This window comes from Trichechus manatus, unplaced genomic scaffold (assembly GCF_000243295.1).
Source record: "Trichechus manatus latirostris isolate Lorelei unplaced genomic scaffold, TriManLat1.0 scaffold00133, whole genome shotgun sequence".
Lineage (NCBI taxonomy): Eukaryota > Metazoa > Chordata > Mammalia > Sirenia > Trichechidae > Trichechus > Trichechus manatus.
In genome coordinates this window covers 4,784,992-4,807,735 of record NW_004444069.1, presented here as the reverse complement: position 1 = coordinate 4,807,735, position 22,744 = coordinate 4,784,992, and the positions used below count along the sequence as shown (strand labels likewise).

At 37.7% G+C, this 22,744-nt stretch overlaps 1 protein-coding gene across 1 annotated transcript in view; it reads left to right on the top strand.

The window, feature by feature from the left end:
* Window positions 1-22,744, top strand: part of RERE (arginine-glutamic acid dipeptide repeats) — a 343,169-nt gene that overhangs the window by 70,852 nt on the left and 249,573 nt on the right. Inside the window, exons 3-4 of the mRNA XM_004385134.2 lie at window positions 4,533-4,603; window positions 13,677-13,802. Of these exons, the coding sequence (XP_004385191.1) occupies window positions 4,533-4,603; window positions 13,677-13,802 (197 nt within the window). The remainder of the gene's footprint in view (window positions 1-4,532; window positions 4,604-13,676; window positions 13,803-22,744) is intronic.

The following is a 22,744-nucleotide window of genomic DNA, read 5'->3' as shown; positions in this document are numbered from 1 at the left end:
TGAATTCCAGTTTGTTTCTGAAAATGTGTTCTCTTCTTGTTGGATCACCCTAATTTTGGTGGGAGGGTTATAAAGAAAAGTTTGACTAAAATTATTTTTCCTGCTGTAAAAAAAATAAATTAGAAAAGTCAGATCAAAACTGTATTTTTTTTCTATTCCTATAGCAAGTTGAAAAATTTAAATTCATCTTGCCTGTGATCTTAGTCATTTTGTGTTTTATGACTATTTATGTTAAATGAGCTCCACATATTGTCACTTAATTTTGCAATGAGCTTATCTGACTTTTTCAAGTATAAGCTTTGAAATCCTAATAGAAATCACTTGGTACAGTGGCCTGTTCTATGAATTACTAGCCTTGTGTATTGAAATCTCATATTTTAAATTCATAGCTTTGGTTCAGTTTGCGTTTCAGTGGTAACTTTTTAAACAAAAAGAAGTGGCTTTTGATTTAATAGTAAGGTGCTAATAAGTGAATTTTGCAATTCCATACTTCAGCTGTGAGGGTTTCCTGTCTCACTCTGTGCTGTACCTTCTGGCAGCAGCTCTCAGGCCAAATGTGGGAGGCAACCTTCCCTACCTAAGACCTCTGAGTAGTGTTTAGGCAAACGGATGTCATGGCTGTCCTTGTCATAGCAGCATGTTCATCTCTTCCCTTCTCTAACAGAGTTGCATACATCCTGGTATGTTTACAGGTAGTTTATTTTCCTGCATATAACTTTGCAGTAAGAAATGAAATAACATAGATTCTCTCTCCTGTTTCTGGCAAGCTTTTTTTTTTTTTTTTTAAATGCACAAGTTAATAGCTGCTTTTTGTCTCAGAGTAAGAGGGTTAGTAGTAATAATGATTGTCTTGATTATGAAAAGTATATAGAAAGCTTTCCTTTGTGTAAAAAGAACAAAGTTATGCATAGTCCTCGCTATCTAAGTATCTGTCATTTAATTCACTTCTGTCTTGTTTCACCAGCACTAATGACAGACACCGTCCTCGGTGGGTGCAGGTAGTGCGTTAGCGCGTAAGTTTCTCCAGACTCAAGAAGCCTTAGAGTTTGCTACCCAGTATTGATAGTAATATGGACAATGCAGACCATCTGACTGCACACAGAGGTGCCCCTTAGGAGCATGTGGAAGCCTGGGTGGCACAAATGGTTAAGCGCTCAGCTACTAAGCAAAAGGTTGGCAGTTTGAATCCACCCAGTGGTGCCTCCGAAGAAAGGCCTGGTGATCTACTTCGGAAAGATTAGTCATTGAAAACCCTGTGGAGCACAGTTGTTTTCTGACACATGGGGGTCACCATGAGCCCGAATTGACTCACAGCAAATGGTTTTGTTTTGTTTTTTAGATGCCTGAGTGCAGGCATGGAGCCCTGGTGGCACAGTGGTTAAGTGTTCAGCTGCTAACCAAGAGGTCGGCAGTTCGAATCCACCAGCTGCTCCTTGGAAACCCTCTGGGGGCAATTATACTCTGTCCTGTAAGGTCGCTATGAGTCGAAATTGACTTGATGGCAACGAGTTTGGTTTCAGTGAAGGCATGGAACCTTCCACATACTACAGTCTCAGGAGCTACACCATACCCTCCTTTCTGGCCACCCTGGTCTGGCTCCCTGGCCTTGGTTGTGTCTGTGCCTTGTGCGTCTTGGATCCAGCCTCCACATCCACACGAGGCTGTATTTTCAGTGTTTGCCTGTGGCTGCTCCACTGGAGATACTCTATTCCCTGAAGAGCCTGCCCCTTCTGAGTGCCCGCTTACGTGAGGACAGGCATGTGACAGGCATGTGTCTCCAAACCTTGAACTGGTCTTACCCGCTACACTGGCTTTGAGGAAAAGGGCCAGTCTAGGGGGCAAAACGCAGCTTCCTGAAGTAAGGCAGTAATGGTTCCACAGTCGCCTGAGACCCTGGGCCAGGGATGGGCACAATGCCCAACAGGGCTTCTAGGCAAGCTGCCAGAAGGGCTTCAGAACATTGCAAGGCCGAAGGTCACGTATCAAACCTGGACTGGTGATATACAGTTCGGGTAAACCCCAACTCCTTAGCGTGGTGTCCATGCTGTGGGCCCCATGGCCTTTCCTTGCTGACTTTCTGACCTCTCTCCACTCCTCTCAGCCCTTGTGATGCATCCACACTGGCAGCCTCCATGCTGCTGTTGTTTCTGGCATACAGTCGACACCTGTGCCCACCTGGCACATTCCGGCCTGGGCTTCATGGCCCATCTCAGGTATGTAGAAGCTGTGTAGTGCTGTACCGAAGGACTTCGGTCTCCTACCACAGAGCTCTGTGGGGGTCTGTGGGAGCTTCAGTGGTTGCACCTGCCATGTTGATTGTAGCTCTCTGCTCACTTGTCTCTCTTCCCAACAGATAATAATGGAACAAATAGGGAATGTGTAAATTGTTAATTTTATATAGAAGAAGGGAGGTGTTGCCGTTTCTTTCCAGAGGAGCCTTGAGAACTTACTTCCTCAGGAACTAGATCATTATAAGGTTGGTATGATCAGGAGCTGGTAGAATGAGGGAGTAAAGAGGGTTTGACATGGAGGGGTAGGGTGTTTTGGTGCTTCTGTTGGAGAATGCAGCCTGGGGGCTGTTGAGGTATAGTGGGACCAGACCCTTGAAAGCAGCATGCTTTTTGCCAGGTGGGATTTAAGAAAGTAGAAGTCATTAGTTAGGAAGTGACCTATTAGTTTTGAAGTCAGTGAGTAGTAGCTGGGCTCTGATGGTGTTATGTGATTATATATATATTAAAAAATATATATGGCTTTCTGTGGGAGGTGATAGGAAGAAGAGGGCTATAGACTGTGATTTGTGTTCAGGTTGAGTGGAAATGAGTAGTATAGAGATTTGAAATACTGGTAGTGGGTACAACAGAGATGGGAACACAGAATTTAAGAACTTTGGGTCTTTCCAAATTTGTGTAAGTTGGAGCTGCAGTTTTAATCTAGGGAATGGGTTTCTTGCTGTTTTTACCTGAATACCAAAATAGGAATATGAAGAGAAATATTTAGCAAGGTGGAAATAGTTCTCTTGCTTGCTTGTTAAGATGATTTAGCATGTTAAATGGATGTTGCCTAAATGTTGAAGCAGAGTTATTCCATATCCGGGACCCTGGAACAAGATAGAAAACTCAATCAGTAGTTCATTCCTGAGCTGCTGTTTTACATGGATTCAGGGATTGAATCTCTGTTGTTGAGTCTGCAGCTGAATAGAGAAATCAGTGGGGGAATTCTAGATGCCTAAATAAAATAATTGGCATTCTAGTTCCCCCCCGCCCCACCCCATGACTTTGGGCCTTAAAATTCCTGATGTCTTGAAGAAAAGTTTCTTGGGAGGAAGTACCCTTTAATGAGGACTTTCTTCATGACCTATGTCTTAGTGGATCTGTTAGTGCTCTTGGTGGGAGTGGGACTGGGTTATCTACTGGATGAATGATTGAACTTGCTGTTCATTTGCTTTTGGCTCTTAACATGTATGACAAATGAGGCAGTATGGGAATCTACCTGGGTTCTCAAGCACTTGAGTTATTTATTCTAAGATGGACTCATTCTGAAGGGTCATGAGGAAGGGCAAGAATGGCATTTTAAATGTGGGCATCATGGTTTTTCTCCCTAGAAGAGTTGATTGACCCTACGGATGCCTTTACTTCTCACTAAATAATACATCACAGTCCTTCCTGTCTTAAGCTTTATGATGATCTTGGTTGTTATGTGGAGAGTTTTACCTCCCACTGTAGCAACTACTTTCCTTAAAATAATTGCTTTTTTTTTTTTTTAAAAAAAAAAGTATGTTAACAGACCGTTTTTAAAAGCAACCTTTTAGACTCCACTTGTTGAAAGCAGCAGAAATAATTATCCAACCACTGCAATGTCAGATGTAATTTAAGAGAGCACTCTTCTTCCCTGAGGAGAATGTAATTTGGTTTACTTCATTCCAGCTCTGATTGAATGCCTTGGTTTTCTTTACAATTAGAAAATAAAATGTATTTAGGTTAAATTTTAATAGCAAGTTATCTACAAGAGATTAGATTAGTTCTCTTTCTCTTGGTTTAGGTGGAAAGATCATTGTAATAGCATCTTCAAGCTAGGCTTCTTTGCATATTTCATTTATTTCTTCATAAAATATTGACAATAAAGTAGCACTTGACAAAGCCATTTCTCTTTGTGAAGACACAGAAGCATCTATATGAATAAGACATTTGAAATTTTGCCTTGGTGTGTAACCTTGAGCAAATAATTTCTCTTTATCTAAGTTTCTTCATCTGAATATGGCTAATTGTATGTGATTTTCCCCTTTCTTCCTCAGGGACTCTGAAATAAGTAATTGAAACTTTATCAAGTTCTTTAAATTACCAGAAAATGGTCAAAAAGAACTAAAGGGCTGTTTTCCTTTAGCTTAAAGTTATTTGTAATTTAATAATCACCTTTGGAAAAAGAATTTATGAAGTGTGTGCTGTGTCATTTGTTTATACTGTGGCTTTATGGGCCCTGTCTTTGTTCCTTTAAAGGTAAATGCCATTGTTTTAAAATTTCTTTTTCTTTTAAAGACTGTGTGTATATCGAGAGTCGGAGGCCAAACACACCGTATTTCATCTGTAGCATTCAAGACTTCAAACTGGTAAGCATTTTTTAATGTGCTGTTGATTCTACTCTGCACCTTCTCTTTTTCCAGTTCCTTGGCTGTCTGTGTTGATATGCATCTCCATCACTATTGCTGTGATAGCCAGTTCAAAGTTCTGAGTGCAGACTGCTTTGTGGCTTCAGCACTCAGATAAGGCTGTTACTAGTTTTGTCATTTCAGTTTTCTAACACTTACTCTTGCAATCCTTACGTTGTGAATAATGTTTCTGAGGTTTTTAGTCTTTTATTAGCTCTTTTGACAACTGACTAATTTTAGAGATTCTCTTGAGTTTCTGAAGTAGTTTGTTTCCTCTCACTGTTGTTAAGAGCCTAAAATAAGGTAAATTTAGGAATTGATGATGAGTGGGAAAAAATAACATAAATAAGTCAAAGGTTAGTTCTCAGGTGGAAAACTGTAATTTACTTGGATATTTTGACAGGAATTGAGTGTGTCTTGAACCTTTTTTAGGGCCTTTCAGAGGTGAAGGTTGAAGGAAGTCTGGTTTGGGGGATATAGCTACTAGGTCATTAAAAATTTTTCCTGGGTGCATAAATGTTGATAATCATCCATTGTGAAATCTCTTAGTTTTAGACCAGTGGTTTCCACACTTTAGGCTTTGGATTTCTGGATGTCTGTAGAGATTTTGCAAATAAGCATTCTCAGTCTTAAATAAATATACCTTGTACATGTCTGTATAGCTATTTTTCAAATGCATGACTATGGTGTTGTAATTTTTAGAATTCACTTATTTTTAAAAGTAATATTTAGTTAATAATCACTGTTTATTATATGTTCTTTATGTATTTTCCTCAAAATAGTTGCTACTTGAAATAATATCACAGTACTATCATTTGGGGGTTTTTAAAAACATTTTGATGTTAAAAAAGCAATCCTTGTACTTAAAGACTGTGAATCACTGTTCTACAGTCTTAGGTGTAGAGAAGTCCTAATTATTTAGTTTTGTATAGATGTCTGTATGTATGTATGCCCTTGTTTCTAACACCCTTTGTAACCTTCGACAGTATTTATGTTCTGACACACATTGTGTGTGATACTTCAGTCTAAAGAAAAGTAAATACAGTCTGAAAAGATCTTTAATTCTACATCCCTTTTGTTTTTTTATCATTTTTAACGACCACATCCAATTAATATATTCTGATTTAGCTAGTTACAAAATCGCATACCATTTATTTTTCTTTATTAAACAATTATTGCCTAAGTAATACATGCTTGTTGTTTTAAAATAAAGTCAGATGTGCCTTTCACTTTTAAGATTTATTTGTTCTTGGTAGGCTGCTCCTGACTTCCTCAGTTGTTTTACAAGATGGCCTTGTAGTTTAATCTTGGCAGATCAAATGCTTTCTATCCAGTTTTTATGTCAGTATGAATTTTCTCTGTTTTTAGAGGTCTTTGCTATTTATTATATCTTTCCTTCTGAGGATGTTTTACAGATGCTGTGCTGACATCTGAAAATTTGGGCGATGGCCTTGTTTCCAGAAGAGTTTTATTTTAGTAGTGGCTGCTGCCACTGCTCTTCCCTGCTCATTGTGTTTGCGTGTGATTTTTAGTAAACCTAATACCAATGCACTATGGAAAGTATATAGCTATGAAGGAAAATTTACCTATTTGATTGTGCACGCCTTTTGTACTATTTTTGCACATTAGCAGGTGCCTTCATGTTTGAACAGCATCTCTTATGAAATGCTGATTACAGCGTGATAGTTGCTGTTCTGGGCAAAGGTTCCTGCTGAGTTACAGTAATTGCTTAGGGTATTAACAGCAATAAAAGCTGAAGCTTCTGTTGTCAGTATAGGTCTAGTACAACACATTAAAGCTGTCTGCAAAAACAATGTGGGAAGTAGGGTGCAATATGTTTGGATACCTTTTTCTAAATCACACAGTGCTATTTCTTGTGTTTTTGTTTGAAGTTCTATATTCAACGCATACTTGTAGTTGTTGTGTAAGAACAGCAGAGATGATGAAATATTTGCTCCTGGAAGGAGTGTTGTTATTCTTTGGCTACCTGTACTACATATGAAAAGATAACCAAGTAGATGAGACTAGTAATAGATTTTTTTTTCCCCTCCAGTTAACCCAGGCTATCAGGGGAAAAGATGGGCAGAAAGAAATATGCTTTGTTTCTCTGCGAGATTTAAAAAAATTGTGGTTGGTTAAGAAATTGTAGTCAGTTTTTCCCATAGCAAATAACATGACAAATGGAGCAGTGGAAAACAAAAACAAAAACCCAGTAGCTTTGAAATGTCATTGATTAATTATATATTTTATCTTTTTAGCCATAAAATAAAAAATTGGTTTGGGGTTGTAACTGAGAGATGTGTTTCTTTGTTTACACTGCTAATTAGAATTAATGATTTTATTGCAGTAGGATTTTTAGCATAAGGTATTTAAGGTTTTAAGTACATATTAAGCAAGATTGCAATGTTAAACACAGCAAAAGCTAAAGAATTGAGAAGTGGGACCGAGGAGTCATCTAACCAGTCACTGAGACCAGCATGATGCCAGTTTATTGAACTGAGGACCCTGGGTCCCATTTCATGAACTAATTCTATGTGAGAGGGAAGAGAAGGTCTTTGGATTTTACGTGGGATCTGGATTGTCTTCTAGGCTCTGCCTGTGCATCTCCCTAGAATTCTGAGCCTGTGGTCATAGAACATAGCTGCTTCTGTGTTCTGACTCATGTCTGTTGTTCTGCCAAGCTATTAAATAATGCTCCCCTTTACTCTCAGGAGGAGCTCTGGTGGTGCAGTGGTTAAAACATTTGGCTGCTAACCAGAAGGTCAGTGGTTTGAACCCACCAGCCACACTGTAGGAGAAAGATGTGGTAGTCTGCTTCTGTAAAGATTTACAGCCTTGGAAATCCTATGGGGCAGTTTTACTCTGTCCTGTAGAGTTGCTGTGAGTCAGAATCGACTTGACAGCAGTGGATTTGGTTTGGGTTTTTTTTTTTAACTCTCTAAAGTGTCCTGGCTTGGAAGATAGATTATACATTCATCTTGCATGTAGGGATGGGATCTGTGGTTTCTGCTTTATTAATATTTAACCATCAAAACACCTATAGCCACTACCATTCCACACAGGTAGATAGATTTGAAACACACACTTTCACTGGGGTTGGTGGGAGCTATGATAGTACAGAATAATTAAGTTCCTCACTGAGCTGGGTTTTTTAAAAGTAGAATTTTCAAGGTAAGTGAATTATATGTTCTATTAGCTTTCATACTTTTGAGGAGATTTCATTTGGTTGGATTTATTTACAGAGTGGGAGATCTGGGTTTGTTTGAGTACAATGACAAATATATCTATGAAACAAGTAGTGAAAAGCAGGGACTCAAGAAAGCAGGAGAGGTAAGCTGGAATTATGGACAGTGTATGGGTGGAAGGAGGAAAAAGGGGCTTCATCAGGTACATAGGCAGCTTTGCAGCTTAAATTTCTGAACTAAATAACAAAGTAACTGGCAAAATCTTTAGCTCTTTGAAAGAATAGTAAGATAGAATGGCAGTCTGTGATCTTTGTGGCCAAATTTCTTTCTTAGAATTTGGAATTGGGAAAGTAAGAAACTGAGGCAGTTAGCAGTGGGAGCAAAGCTGAAAGGATTAATCAATAATTCCCCACTGTAGAGGGGGTTGGGACAGCCCCGCGGTAAGCTGAGCTGAGAGAGTAGGAGATAGGACAAGCAGAGGAATGGAGCACCTGTGCCGAGAGCAGGAGGGCCAAAGGCAGTGAGGCACAGCTGCCATTCTCCTGAGGCCGGCTGCCCTGTGTGCGCACTTCTTCCCCTTGTGTTCTTAGGTTAACCTTGTTGTTTGCTCTCAGTAGAGGCCTCTTTACTTGGGCTAGCTTGAGTGGATCTCCATTGATTGAAACTGAGTGAGCCTGATAAAACATCTTCAACCCTTTCTTCTGCACTCTCACAGCATTTTTGTGTCAGTGTGTGACCTGTTTGCTTTGAGGGTTTTGCTCCTGAAAGAGTCATTAGCATCAAGAAGCATTATATCCCAGAATGCGATTAGGAATGTTTTGGGCTATAAATACAGCCTTCCAAAGGCATTTATTGAAAGCCTACTTTGTGTCTCTCTGTTGAACTCAAAACCGTAAGGGGGGCTGAGGAACTGTAAGATACAGTTCCTTCCCTCAGTGATCTTAGATTCTAATTGGACAGGCAGCTCATGACACTATTAGATGTCAGTCTCGTTTGGAGAACACTCTCAAGAGGAAGCCGTTCACTCTCTGTCCTAAAAGGAAGGTTTCTTTCTTGCTGTTACTAAAAACATTAAAATTCAATTTTTGTAAAAATCCAGGCCTTAAGGAAGCATTATTGAGATAATTTACTGTCTAGAAATAATCATGGAATCTGAGAATGCTGACAAGAAGATCACTAAGATTAGTAATTTTCATTCAGTATAACACCAAGGATTTCCTTGTCTGGCTCTTATAGTGGTAGTTCATACCTTATTCTTTCTTCACAGATAAGTAATCACATCATTCCTTTAATATTCTACATGAGCATTCTGTGTGGACTCCTAATAAGAGACTAGCATTCATACAATAGAAGAAAGTATGATTTTTGGTTCCTTAGAATTACGTATTTATAGGTTCTTCAGCTGTTACTTATACCACATGAATTTCCAGATAGGATTTGAGATTATTACAGATATTATTTTAGGCAAATACCAGTGATTAATTTTGGTTGCTATTTGGTTTAGTACTAAAACTGGGACCATTGTCTTTAAAATTAAAATTTACCTAGAGTTTCCTTAGAGTTGGGGATATGTCATTAGGGATATTTTGGTGTTTTTAGTTGACTGTTAGCTAGACTAAATGTACTGTTATAGCCTTGCATGGTTGAGGGTGCTGTTGTGTCATTTATGTCCCTACCAGCACACATTCTAAGTGTTGATTGTGTATGTGAACTAGCTAAGGACACATACCACTAGTTACCTTGGAGAAGTCATATCGCCATTACTGCAGTGAATGTGGAGCCAAGTATTCAAGATTTAATACCATATCCCTCTCTTTGTTTCATTGTCAAAAGTGAGCAGTTGGAGGAGGAACGTTTGGAATTCCTCTATGATCCCTGGTCTGTACCCATAACCTTACTCTAGAAGCCAGTTGCCGCCCATCAGCTTTTATTCTTGCCCTTCCCTGACAGTGCAGCAGAAAAGGGACTGCAGAGAAATTAGCTTCAGCTTAGTTTCTAACTACCATTGATACTCGCCTCTCTCCACCAAATTTAGTTTCTCAGAAATGGATTAAAAGCACAAGAAGCTGTGTTTCCTTCTTTAAAATGAAAATGTACTGAAGGAGTTTAGATAACTCTTACCTTCTCATTTTTTTGTTAGAGACCTGTATGTAAATAATACTGGGAAATATCATTTAGATACTTCATTAACATGCACTCTTTGTGTACACTTACATATGTACACACAATGAATGGATTGTCAGATTTATGTATTATCAACCACAAGTATTTAATCCCAGCTTAATTCTAAGCAGAGAATGTATGGTGTATGGACACTCAGTAAGTAGGCATTCACTGTAATACTAGACTAATCAAAGGATGACTTGGTAAATCTTGTATTACGAACTTTGGAGTGGGGGCAGGAAATTTACATTAATTTGAAATGACCAATTCAGAATTTGGGATATGTTGTACTCGGGCAGATATGAAGGACAATAGAATACACAAGTTGAGAACTTGGATTTAGACATCACATTGTCTGGGTTCACATCCCTGTTCATCTTAACCCTTTTAACGTCACTTTCTTTACTTATGAAGTTGGGAAATAAGATACCTACTTTGCTAGGTAGGTTGCTTTTAGATTAAAAGATCAAGCCAACAAAGTATGTAGCCCAGTGCGTGGCCTGTGATGATGATGATGTTGATGGATGATGTTTAGCTGGTGCTCTAGATTTAAGCTTCGTAAGGGCAGACACCATGTCTCTTTTATTCATTGATGTGTATTGTGTCGTTATTAGCACATTGCCAGGCCCATATAAGTTCTATAACATAATAAGTATTTATTGAATATGAATAAAGTAAAATTTTAGTGGGAAAAATTCATTGGATAAAGTTTTAAAAACTTCAATAGCAGTTATTTGCTACACTGAATGGTTCAACTACAGATTAACCATCTGTCTGTTAAATAAGCCAAAGATCTGCTTTGATTAACCTTTGGTTAGCCTGCAGTGTACAGTATTTTATATATTTCAATAATAAAACACTATTCCTTTAAAAAATATTTTAGGTCTTACTATATTGTGCTTTGAATTTTCTATATAACTTGCTCTTAGCAAAGATAAATGGCTTATGTGAACAATCCAAATAAGGCCAGCTCTTAAGAAAAATGCCTTATGGTATGATGATGTTTCATTTCTGTGTGAAACAGTTATTTTTTTGCCCCTGCTTTTTGACAGTCCCTGAAGTTATGCCTGCAGAATTGAGTGTTTCTTTCTATGGTGCCTTCTTCCCTTTACCCTCTTTGTTCTTTCTCTGTAAAAAGGTTAGTACCACCCAGTTACAGCTTTGTGACTTGTTGGATAATTAAATGAAAAACTTAAGGTTCCTTATCAAAGTTCTTTTTATAGAATAATGACTTCATTATTACTTAAAGAACTAATTTAATATGTACCACTAAGACAGTTCTTTCAAGGAGTTGTTCTGTTAGTTTTCCTGCTTTTACCTAGCAGGAGTAAGTGCGTTAGCATGAGAGTACTCTTCCAAGTCAAGAAATGGTGCGAATTACTGATTTGGTGCAAGAGAATTTTTCTGGAGGCCATGCCTTTTGTTTGTTTGTTTTAATAAAGACAGCGATCTTGAAGCATTGTAATAAGCTGCAATAGGGTATTGAGTTTATTCCATGGTCCCCTGGGCAAGGGTTAAATGTCCTTTTTACATGTAAATTTGAAGTTTATGATTTTCTTCCATCCTTCCAGGAGGCAAGAGTAGGATGGAATTCCTTAGCCCTGAGTTTGCTGGACATAATCATAGTCAGATGGGATGTTTCAGGTATATCTCCGTCCCCCCCTCCCCAATATGGAGCAGTGATGTTGACTTTTTGTTTGAACCACCACATAGGTTTTGTAGGACGGGGATGTCGATTTATAAACAGAGAGAGGGTGGTATTCCCGTCAGTGGAACTCAAAATGAGGCCGAGGAGTAGGTTTATGCAGCTTCTCAGCAGTCTGTTTTCACTCATGGCTGACAGTCTGATAGGCCACGCAGCGTTAATAAAGTTTTAACAGCTCACGGTACTATGAAGTTGGATAATTCGTTTTCTCCCAATTTACATGATTTTAAGACCCCGTATTTAAGAAATGATTGAAAAAAAAGTTTTGTTCAGTTCTATTTATTTCCATAAAATATTTTCAAAAAATGTTATTTACTAAACCTGTTTTCTATATGTGAAATTTTTTCAATGCAGAAAACTCTAGGTATTCTAATTTTTTTAAGGAGCTTAAGAGAAGAAAGTTTTAGACAGTCTGATAATTGCAGAGATCTGCTGTGCAAGAATATTGATAAAGTCTTATTGTTCAAACTTGATTCCTTTAGAACTAGAAATTTGTAACGTGTGTATACTTGTGTTAAGAACCCAGCACCGACTTAAAATAGCCCAAGAAGGATCCACTAGAAGAACTTAAAGAAAATTAAGGGAACAGATATTGCCAAAACGTTTTCCGATTCCCAAGTAAGAACAATGACATGCTTTGAAATGATACCTTTTTTTTTTTTTAAATGCGTAAAACATTGAATATCCACTGTCACCCAGACAGTGGGAGTCAGAGACCACTGCACGGAAAGTTCACGGTGTAGAGTCCAGGAATATACTCTAAAGGGTGCTCTTTAGAGATAGAAAATAATTATGATAAAGACATTCTCAATATTAGCTTATTTTCTTGGGATTTGTCTTTTTAGGAGGTATCTAAAAGAGACATACAAAAGTAAGTTTTGAGTTAATGGAGTATATTAAGGTTTTGGTTTACAGAAAGTTATTAGAGTGATTTTTTGCACCTTAAAGGAATTATATGGTTAACAGGACTCCTTAAAATGATTTAATGTTAAAAAGTTTGCTTATCTGTAATTTTTAAACAACTTTAAAGTTATATAAGTCTTTGGATTTTATGGTCTTTTTAATTTATTTAAAACCACATGAAATTGAATTGGTTAGGTTTTAAAAAAAATGTTATATACTATTTAGAATATTTGAAAGGGAACATATTCAAACTCTGTTATCTGAGGTATCTTTTGTGGTACTTAAAAGGACTGTGCTGGCTTTCAAAAGTTGCTCTCTAATCTTTTTTTGTTCTGCTAAATGTTTACAAAGTTTCTTTAAAAGAAGACATGTGATACATACCAAACTGTTTCTTGCTCCTAAAGCAAAATAATATCTTTCTTGAACTTTATGCTCTGTGCCTTGTTCATTATACTTACCTTGTAGGCATTGTGAGAAAATGAAAACTCATTTGACTGGTATCTTTTGTTCTCTGGAGTTAAGCCTTCGTTTACCTCGCCTTCAGCTTTACAAAATTAATCTAGGACTTGGTGAAAATGGCAGAGGCTTTCTTTGGTCACCCTAATGCCTTGACTATTTCCTTACTGTATATCTGTCTTACCTCTAGCATCTCTCACTAGATACTCTTCTGAAAGCTCAGTTTGTCTACTTGCGGTTCATTTTACAGTTGTGTTTATGTATCACTACTGAATTTTTGTTTTCTTATAAGCAAAGCATGCCACTGTTCCTGTGCTTTTGGCATTGTCTCACGTCTTAACTTGGTTATTTCGAGGGGCACACACCATACGACTTTATACCAGGACACGGATTAAAGTGTGGAGCCAGAAGGGTTGTATGTTTGTTCAACACTGAAATAAAAGAAACAGCTTTGATTAATGCCAAAAGGTTAACTTAGTGGTAGAACAAATTAGTTACCTGAGATTTCAGAGGCCATCTGTAAAGGACTTTTGCAGATACCTACTTGTGTGCTGAGTGCCCCTAATAACCAGGGTATGAGAGGGCATTGGGCACGTTAACTTAAAACTTTTTTCTTTTTTAGGTCCACAACTCCCAGGCCTGTTGCAGATCTCCAACTCCTGCTTTGTGTGACCCCCCAGCATGCTCTCTGCCGGTGGCATCACAGCCACCACAACATCTTTCTGAAGCCGGGAGAGGGCCTGTAGGGGTAAGGAGAATCCCGTTTTTAAAAGCTATCAATATTTTATATCCCATAGGGTATAAAATAGGAATATTACCTCCCTCCCCAGAGCCCCTTTACAAATGTGCTGTATTGTATGTGTTTTAAAAGGAGTAACAAGTACATGCACAGAGGAAGCAAAATACGGGACTTACCTTACCCCTCTAGGACAGTTCCAGAAGTTAGTGGGGTTTGGTGGTAGGATATTTTGGCACCAGTAGAGAGCATGCTGGGCTGCTGCAAGGAGCAGGAGCTGGCAATCAGCAGCGAGTATGGATGTTGGCAACTGAAATGGGGAAAAAAGGGGGTAAGTTTGAGTCGAAGTGTGGAATGTGCATTTCCTCATGCTCATTGGGACTCGTGGCCCATGAATCTAAAGTATTTTGGGTGTCGTCCCCTCAGGTGATGTTCGGTAGAGTATTACTCAGAAGTAGCCAGGCTTTTCTGTAATACTAGCTATAGGATAAACACCTCAAGTTACGGGTGCAGCTGTACTTCTCACAGCTGTGTACCCTATTAGTTCCTCTGTTACTTGGTAATAATGTGGGGAAGGGGTGTGTGATACAGCAGGATGAAATGGCTGTAGTGCTTTACCCTTTAGAACACAGGGGCCCTGCGCTGGTGATCCATACGGGTTATTTTTGTGTAGTTTATCTCACCTTTCATGAAAGCTGTGTATACGTTTTTCTTCCTTTCCCTTCCTTTAGGAAGATTTAATGGTAAAATTTTATGAAGGACAGGTGTATATTGTTTTTGACTACTGGGTACCCAACACTGCCCTTAATCACTAAAGAAGTTTAAGACCTGTCTCTGTCTCGTAGGTAATCTGATCGTGGGGCTCAAAATTATCCTCAAGAAACAGTTATAAAATAATACAAGATAATAGCTATACCACACCACACCCCCCCCATACAAGACATTGTCAATATATAATGAATTGTTAAATTGCAGTGTAAAATATTAATATCATGGGACTAAGAAAAGAGAGTGCTCTAAATGGGCTGTCGTGGTTTGGAAAGTTTTGTGAAGGTAGGTAGGTTTTGAGGAGCTCGTATGTTTTGACATATCAGTAAGATGTGGATAGGCAGAGTGGAGGAGACCTTCAGCTGTACATGTCTACCTGTCCCTATGAGCAGCCTAGACAATGAGCCTGTCAAGTCTGGGAGTTGTAAGAAGACGACCTGCAGGACGTCCATGAAGAGCACAGGTTAGTGGGTCTGGGGAGGCAGAGGCGGAGATGTAAAGTGGGGCTAGATCATAAAGGAGCTGGACAAGTGAAGATTTTATGTGCTAGGCGGTAGAGAGCCTTGTAGGCTTCTGCTCGCTAGGCAGGCCGACTCCCAGGCCACTGCTTAAGAAGATTCACCAGGCAGCAGTGTGCAGTGTGGAATGGGGAAACACTGTGATCTTAATCTCTGGAGAGATATATTTACGTTTTAAGGGATGAATTAGTAGAGTCCCAAGTCAAATAGTGCTACTTCCTTCTAAAGCTTCAGCCTTTACCAGTTAGCATCTTGTTTCTATATATGTCTAAAAAATGATTTTTATCTTCCAGGCTGATATGCTTTACTCCCTAGTCTGTGTAGATGTCGTCAGACTGTTCATTTACGACTATACCTGCTAGCCAGCGTTTTCTGGACGAATTTCATATTTTCCCCATAATTACACTGATTTTCAGTAAACTTTTTATTCTAACATTAGTGATAACCCGTATTTATTTTTTAGCAGTAAAAATATTTGTGTCCACTGGAGATTTAAGTTTGTGATTGGTGGAGCACTCAGATGTCATCGTGTGTGGCATCGAAAAGATTCTGTAGTGAGATAATAAATCTTCTTTCCGTCAAGATGGTGCTGCAGAAAGCTAACTTTATTGATTGTTCTTTAATAAAGATGCTTCGAGTTGCCAAAGTCATTGTAGCTGGATCTGAATCGGATCCAGTTGGCAAAGCTCCCCCATGTGTGGAACTCTCATAAATTCTGCAGGCACACAGATCTAATACAGTGTAATGAGGGAGCTGCTGGGAGAAAAAATTGATTGCAGGGTTGCAGACAATATCATTAACGTTTCTTGCCATGATACACCAGATGTCTTTCCTAATAGAGTAGTTTTGTTAATTTAGTTTTTATAGGATAGCACTGATTGCATCATAATTTTGCTTTCTTTGTGTATTCAGGTACATGTTTGTAATATGTTTCCACACTAATGATGACATAAACTCATAAGACTACATTTTATAAATTTTTAATTTCTCTCTTAATTTTTTAAGTGTCTGTGCTGGGAAGGCAACATTTTAATTAGCGGGAATCTGCTAGCTAGAATGTTTTCTGGCAGAAAGTCCTGTGTCCACTGGTAGTGTGGGAGTGGTGAGGGAGGGAAGAGGCAAAGGAAACATTGCCCAGATCCTCTCTGGACTGGGCAGAGATGATTCCTTCCACCTCAGCTGCTGGCAGTATCATGAGGTTTAAGTACAAACTGCATGGCAGCATAGTAGACGTTCTGTCCAAAGCAAAAGAGGTACAATCATTTAAAAAAGGACTTAAAATGCACATTTATTTCCGCAGTAACAGATGTGGCTCTGCAGGCCCCATTCATGTTGGTTGCATCTGTCCACTTCGTTGCTAGGAAATCAAGGGCTAGTTAGTGGTATTTAGTTATTTAGGGTTTTTTTTTTTTTTAACTCATTATTTTTTGTGTGTGTGTGTTTAAGACCTTAATTGAGTGGCTAACACACATAAATAAGACAGTACTGTATTAGTGGGTTGAGCTATTTTATTTCAGTAACTTTTTTTTTTTTTTCAAAACCACTAGTTTTATTTTTGGTTTATTATCCTTTAGAGAACTTTTTTTTCTTTTGATATTTTTCTTGTGTAACATAGGACAATTAAATTTAACCCTGTCTAACTCTTAGTTTTCTCACTTGTAAAGTGGGTATAATACTACCACCTACCCCAAAGGGTTGTTGCAAATATTAAATGAAATCATTCATTCAATTGCTTAACACAGTACTTAGCATATAGCAAACAATCTTAAGCATTATCTTTTGAATTGTACAAACGTTGGTTTTAAATAATAGTTTTCTAGACATTGTTAATCTGAGGTCTGTAGGCCCCTAGGTGGTCTCTTTGAGCTTAAGAGAGTCTCTGAAATTGCTTGCAAAGTTATATTTATGTGCATTTTTCTGGAGAGAAGATCTGTGATTTTCAACCAAGGATGCTAATCAATAGATTCCTAAAGATGTTGAAAACATTTAAAAAATTAAAGACTGAGAACTGCTGATCTGTAAAAGCTTTGAGTTACTTTATTTTTTATTTTCTCTTGGGGGTCGTTTAAAACTTCAAGTTAGAAATTTGTTAAGGAAGTGAACATTAAGCATTTACTTTGTGCCAGGCACTCTGCTACTATTTTCACATAGTTTAACCCATTTAATCTGTGATATATATTTCGCTGTGCAGGCAGGGAAACTTTAGGTTCATGGTTGTATAAGATTTTGCCTTTCGTAAGTGGCAGGACTGAGGTTTGAATCCAGGGAATGGACTCTGGCCTTGTGTAGTCTTCATTGTCCTCACGGTTGACTTGGCTGCTTCTGGGATCCCTGCAGTGACACCACCTTTGCCTCCACTCTGTTGTAGAGCTTTCTGACCTAAGAGCTATTCATCCACTTTGTAGAGTAGATGGCTTCTGCCACTGAGAGCTAGCTATACAGGCTAGCCCTTGTCTTGAGTAAATGAACAGTGGCGTTAGTAGTATGGTGTGAAAACCTTTTTAGGGTTTTTGTACCATTTAAAATAATTAAAAACAAGAAAACTTATTATAAAATGATATTTTTAGAAGCGAAACTAATTGTATTTCTTACCTACTTTTTGCTTAAAAGAAAACTCTGGTTGCTTATTTAGCTGTGCAGGAGTTTCTGAGCATGTACTGCTTTTTCAGTATTTACTGTGGCTTCCCCCACTGACAGTAATGTAGACGAAAAAATAATCATTGAGAGAGATCACAAGAGACACCATAAGAGATACTGCCCTTTATGTTTGATTGTAATGAGAGGTGTTAAAATGAGTGAATTTTCAGAAAAATTGCTAATATAAATGCAGGGATTAATCCTACTAATTTAAATGAAAGATTATTAATAGCTCTTGAATTTTAATGTAGCAAATTAAAAAAAAAAAAAAAAACATCCAGCCAACCTACAGTGGAATGGCTGACTGACATTAACATTGTAAAGCACATAACCCTGCTTCCAGATTGATTCCTTTCACGTGGAACAGTTGACATACTCTGCTCTCCCGTAAAAGCTGATTGTCAGCAATTTTTGTTCTTAAGGCTCTTTTACTATCATGTTCATCTGCTTCTTTTTGCAAAAGAGGACATCAAACCACATTTTCAGAAAACAGATTTGAATAAATCTGTGATTTTATAATTGCCCTCTGTTTAAGCAGTCTCTTGGTTACCACAGTTCTGTGTGAAACTTAATGATCCTGTAAGTTTTATCAAGCTTCTTTTCCTTTCAGGGGTAGTACTTGGCCCTTTTACCCTTTCTTACTCACAGGCACTGTTATGCCTTTCAGCCCTGCACTTTTGGGGTGTTTTGTACTGTTTGATTAAAAGGCATATAAGCAAATTTGTGAAGCTTCCAGGTTTTACAAGTTACCCAGAATTAGTTATACAAATACAAATTGCTGAAGACATTTCAGCCCATAAAAGTAGCACTTGCAATTTTGTTTTAGCCTAGCTTTGTTTTGGGGTCCTAAATGTTTTTAATATTACCCCTCTGGCTTTAGGATATTTCGGTACTTTCATTGGCAATATCTGTTACAAATACTAAGACCTTGAATAGAAGAGGAAATAGCACTCTTTCCCAAGGGTGCCACGTTTTCTTAGAAACTAGAAGGAAGTTTAATACAATTAAAGTTAATCAAAACCTTTTCAGTCTATAGGAATATGATGTTGCAGGCCTGGGCATTGAAATTTTCTGTTATCTTTGATCTCACGTTGTACAATTAGATTGGGTGTCAGGTATTTGTCATTCCCCTCTCTTTTTTTCTAAATTTTATTTGTTTCGTTGTTGTTGAGAATACACACAGGAAAACCTACACCAATTCAACAGTTTCTACTTGCACAGCAATTCTCACCCTCCCTCATTAACATAAATTCACTGCCACCTAAGGTTTCTATCTAATCTTTCCAGTTGCTGTTGTCAATTTGATCACATATAGGTAGTTCTCAAAAGAGCATAATGCTCAAGACACACCTATTTTACTAAGTAACCTAAACAGTTATTCGGGTTTAAGGTGACTTCAGGGGATATTTTTGGTTTAAGGTTTAAAGATTATCTCAGGGCAATAGTTTCAGGAGTTCATCCACCCTCAGTGGCTCCAGAAAGTCTAGAGTCCATAAGAATATGAAATTCTGTTCTGCATTTTCCCTCCTTTGATCAGGATTTTTCTATGGAATCTTTGATTAAATTATTCAGTAATGGTAGCCAGGCACCATCTAGTTCTTCTGGTTTCATGGCAAAGGAGGCAGTTGTTCATGGAGGCAATTAGCCACACATTCCATATCCTCCTTCTGTTCCTGACCCTCCTTCCTCTGTTGCTCCAGGTGAATAGAGACCAATTGTTGTGCCTTGGATGGCCACTTGCAAGCTTTTAAGACCCCAGGCACTATACAGCAAACTAGGAGGTAGAACAGAAGCACTAAACATGTTGTTAGGCCAATTAAGTGGGATGTCCCATGAAACCATGACCCTAAACCTCCATACCAAGGAACCAAATCTCACGAGCAGTCTCAGCAGCTACTCTTTTTTTTTTTTTTTTTAGTCGTTTTTGTAAATATATCTATCAATACAACTTCTGCCAGTTCAGCTTTTTACAGGTGTACAACTTACAGCAGTTACAATCACTGGCTGTGCAGCACTACCCTTAATGCAATTTTTCCATCACCGTTAACCCCCCTTTTCCTCCTCCCTCCGACCCCTGGTAATCCCTAATAAACTTTGGTCTCTATATATTTGCCTTTTCTTGTCTTTTTATATAAGTGAGGTCATAAATATCTATCCTTTTTTGATTGGCTTATTTTGCTCAGCATAATGTCTTCAAGCCCCATCCATACTGTAGAATGTATCAAGACTTCATTTCTCCCACTGGCTGAGTAGTAGTCCATTGTATGTATGTACCACATGTTGTTTATCCATTCATCTGTTGGTGGTCATTTAGGTTGTTTCTATCTTCTGGCTGTTGTGAATAGTACTGCAGTGAACATTGGTGTTCAAGTCTCTTTTTGAGTCTCTGCTTTCAAGTCTTTTGGGTATATACCTAGGAGTGGAATTGTTGGGTCATATGGTAGTTCTATTTTTTCGTTTTTTGAGGGACCGCAATACTGTTTTCCACAATGGCTGTACCATTTTACATTCCCACCAGCTATGGATAAGGGTTCCAGTTTCCCCACATCCTCTCCAACGTGTTATTTTCTGTTTTGTTTTGTTTTAATGTTAGCCCTCCTAATGGGAGTGAAATCGTGACTCGTAGTTTTGATTTGCATCTCTCTGATGGTTAATGATGCTGAGCATCTTTTCATATGTTTAGTGGCTATTTGAATGTCCTCTTTGGTGAAATGTCTGTTCAAGTCCTTTGCCCATTTTATGATTTGGTTATTTATCTTTCTGTTGTTAAGTTGTCAAAGTTTTATATATATTTTGGTTATTAGATTTTTATCAGATATATGGTTTCTGAAGATATTCTCGCAGTCGGTAGATTGTCTTTTCACTTTTTTTGTAAAGTCTTTTGATGAATAGATTTTTAAAATTTTTATGAGGTCTCATTTATTTTGCCTTTTGCTGTTTATGCTTTTGTTATTATGTAATCCACTGTTGAAAGCTGGGCCTGACGGTGTTGTCCCTGCTGTTCTTCTAACAATTTTATGGTTTTCGCTTGCACATTTAGGTCCTTAATCCATTTTTAATTTGTTTTTGTGTATTGTATGAGGCATGGATCATGTTTCATTTTTCTGCATGTAGAAATCCAATTTTCACAGCACCATTTATTGAAGAGACTCTTTTCCCATCGAATGATTTAGTACTCTTGTCAAAAATCAGTTGATCATAGATGTGTGTAGGTTTATTCCTGGACTCTTAATTCTGTTCCATTGATCTATGTGTCTGTTGTTATACCAGTACCAGGCTGTTTTGATTACTGTAGCTGTATAGTATGTTTTAAAATCAGGAAGTGTGAGTCCTTCTACTTTGTTCTTCTCTTTCAACATTGTTTTAGTTATTTGAGGCCTCTTGCCATTGCATTTAAAAGTTGAGGATTGGTTTTTCTCTTTTTCCCCCCTTTTTGATGGATGTATTTCCCCCTTTTAACCCAAAGTGTATTGTCTAAATGAAAATCTGAGAATAAAAAATCTTAGATTTTCAGTCACATTTTATGTCCATTTTTAGGAACTGGCAACCAATTTTCAAGAAATTTGCTATCTGAAAGAGAAGTTTGTACATTTTCATCATTTCAGTAGATTTAGAGTTACTCTGTCTCCCTGTACCCCCTGAATTTTCCCTCTCATCCCATTGGAATTCATATGATTGACGGAAAGAGGTGTATTTGTCAGCTTTGTTGCTTCATGGCTAAAGTAATCAAATGTTTGTGAAGAGAGGAGACTGGAAACGTTTGCTATGTTTTTTATTAGTGTCTTTTGTGAAAACTTCACATAAATAAGCATTTAATTCTCTGGAAAATCTCGAATTTTTATTCCTTGGTAATTAGTTTAAAAAAAAAAAAAGTCTACTAGGACTTGACTTACCCAGTAGTAAATTTCAGTTACAGCTTTTAACTCTTTCATTTCATTTCCTGAAAGTTAGATGGGGAAATTAAAACTAACTAAATAAATAAGAGTCTGTCCTGAAATTTTCAAGGTAAAATGTAGGTAGACTTTTAAAAGCAGATAGAATTCCTGAACCTTGAATACAGAAATTTATAATAGAACTGTAGCTTGATTATGACTAGTAAAGCATTAATTAGAGAGAAATTTCATATAATCCACTTCACCTGTGCCTGGGAATTGAGAAAAGATCATGCAGGGCTGTGATTACATCAGGTTTTATAGAGCAAAGAATATAGGCTTCCCTTTTCCTTTATCTTGATCATTGAGCAGAAATATGGGCATAGCCCACGTCTCTTTTGCCAGCAGATATTGCTGAATTTTAAATCTAATTCCTGCCATATTACATTGAGCTTGACTGAGAAATAATTGATACTAGCTTCACCTGTGTAATATAGCCATGGTATTTAATGCTTAAAAGAAAGTTATTTCCTGCACCCAGTAGTATGGATCATCTGCTTTATCACTTTCTTTAGTTGTCTGCTTAAAATAAGTGGGAAAGAGCTCATTTACCCTATTTTAAAAGGCAACAGAAGTAAATTGTACTTAAATGATTTAGAGACGTAGTTATATTGACTGTTAGTGTTGTGTGAAAAAAATCTTAGAAGATTTCTTGGGACAATTTTATGTTCATTTGCTGGTGTGTATTACAAAAAAATTTGACAGTTATATAGGTGGCAACTACCTTTCTTGAGCTTTTTCTTTGTTAAATAAGGTAAAGCTCAATTCAGAACTTCACAGATTTTCCAGAAGTATCATTATTAGAACTCTTACGGTTAGTGTAGAAATGGGTGTTGTATGTAGTAACCAAAGAGAGTTTAGAAGTTGTTGTGGAATCAGTTGTTCGGCCTTCATAATGCTTTTCTCCATAAACATAAATAGGTTTCCTGGTAAGTCTATAAATGTTAATTTGAGTTTATAATGTAGTGAAATACGGAAGACTCCGACTTATTTCCATCTTACAGATATATAGACTTCTTCCTTTCTTCAATTAATTGAAAGTTTCTTTTCTTCTCTTTAGTCCTTGGTTTGCTATGGCCTGGAGCCCCATCGCTGACCC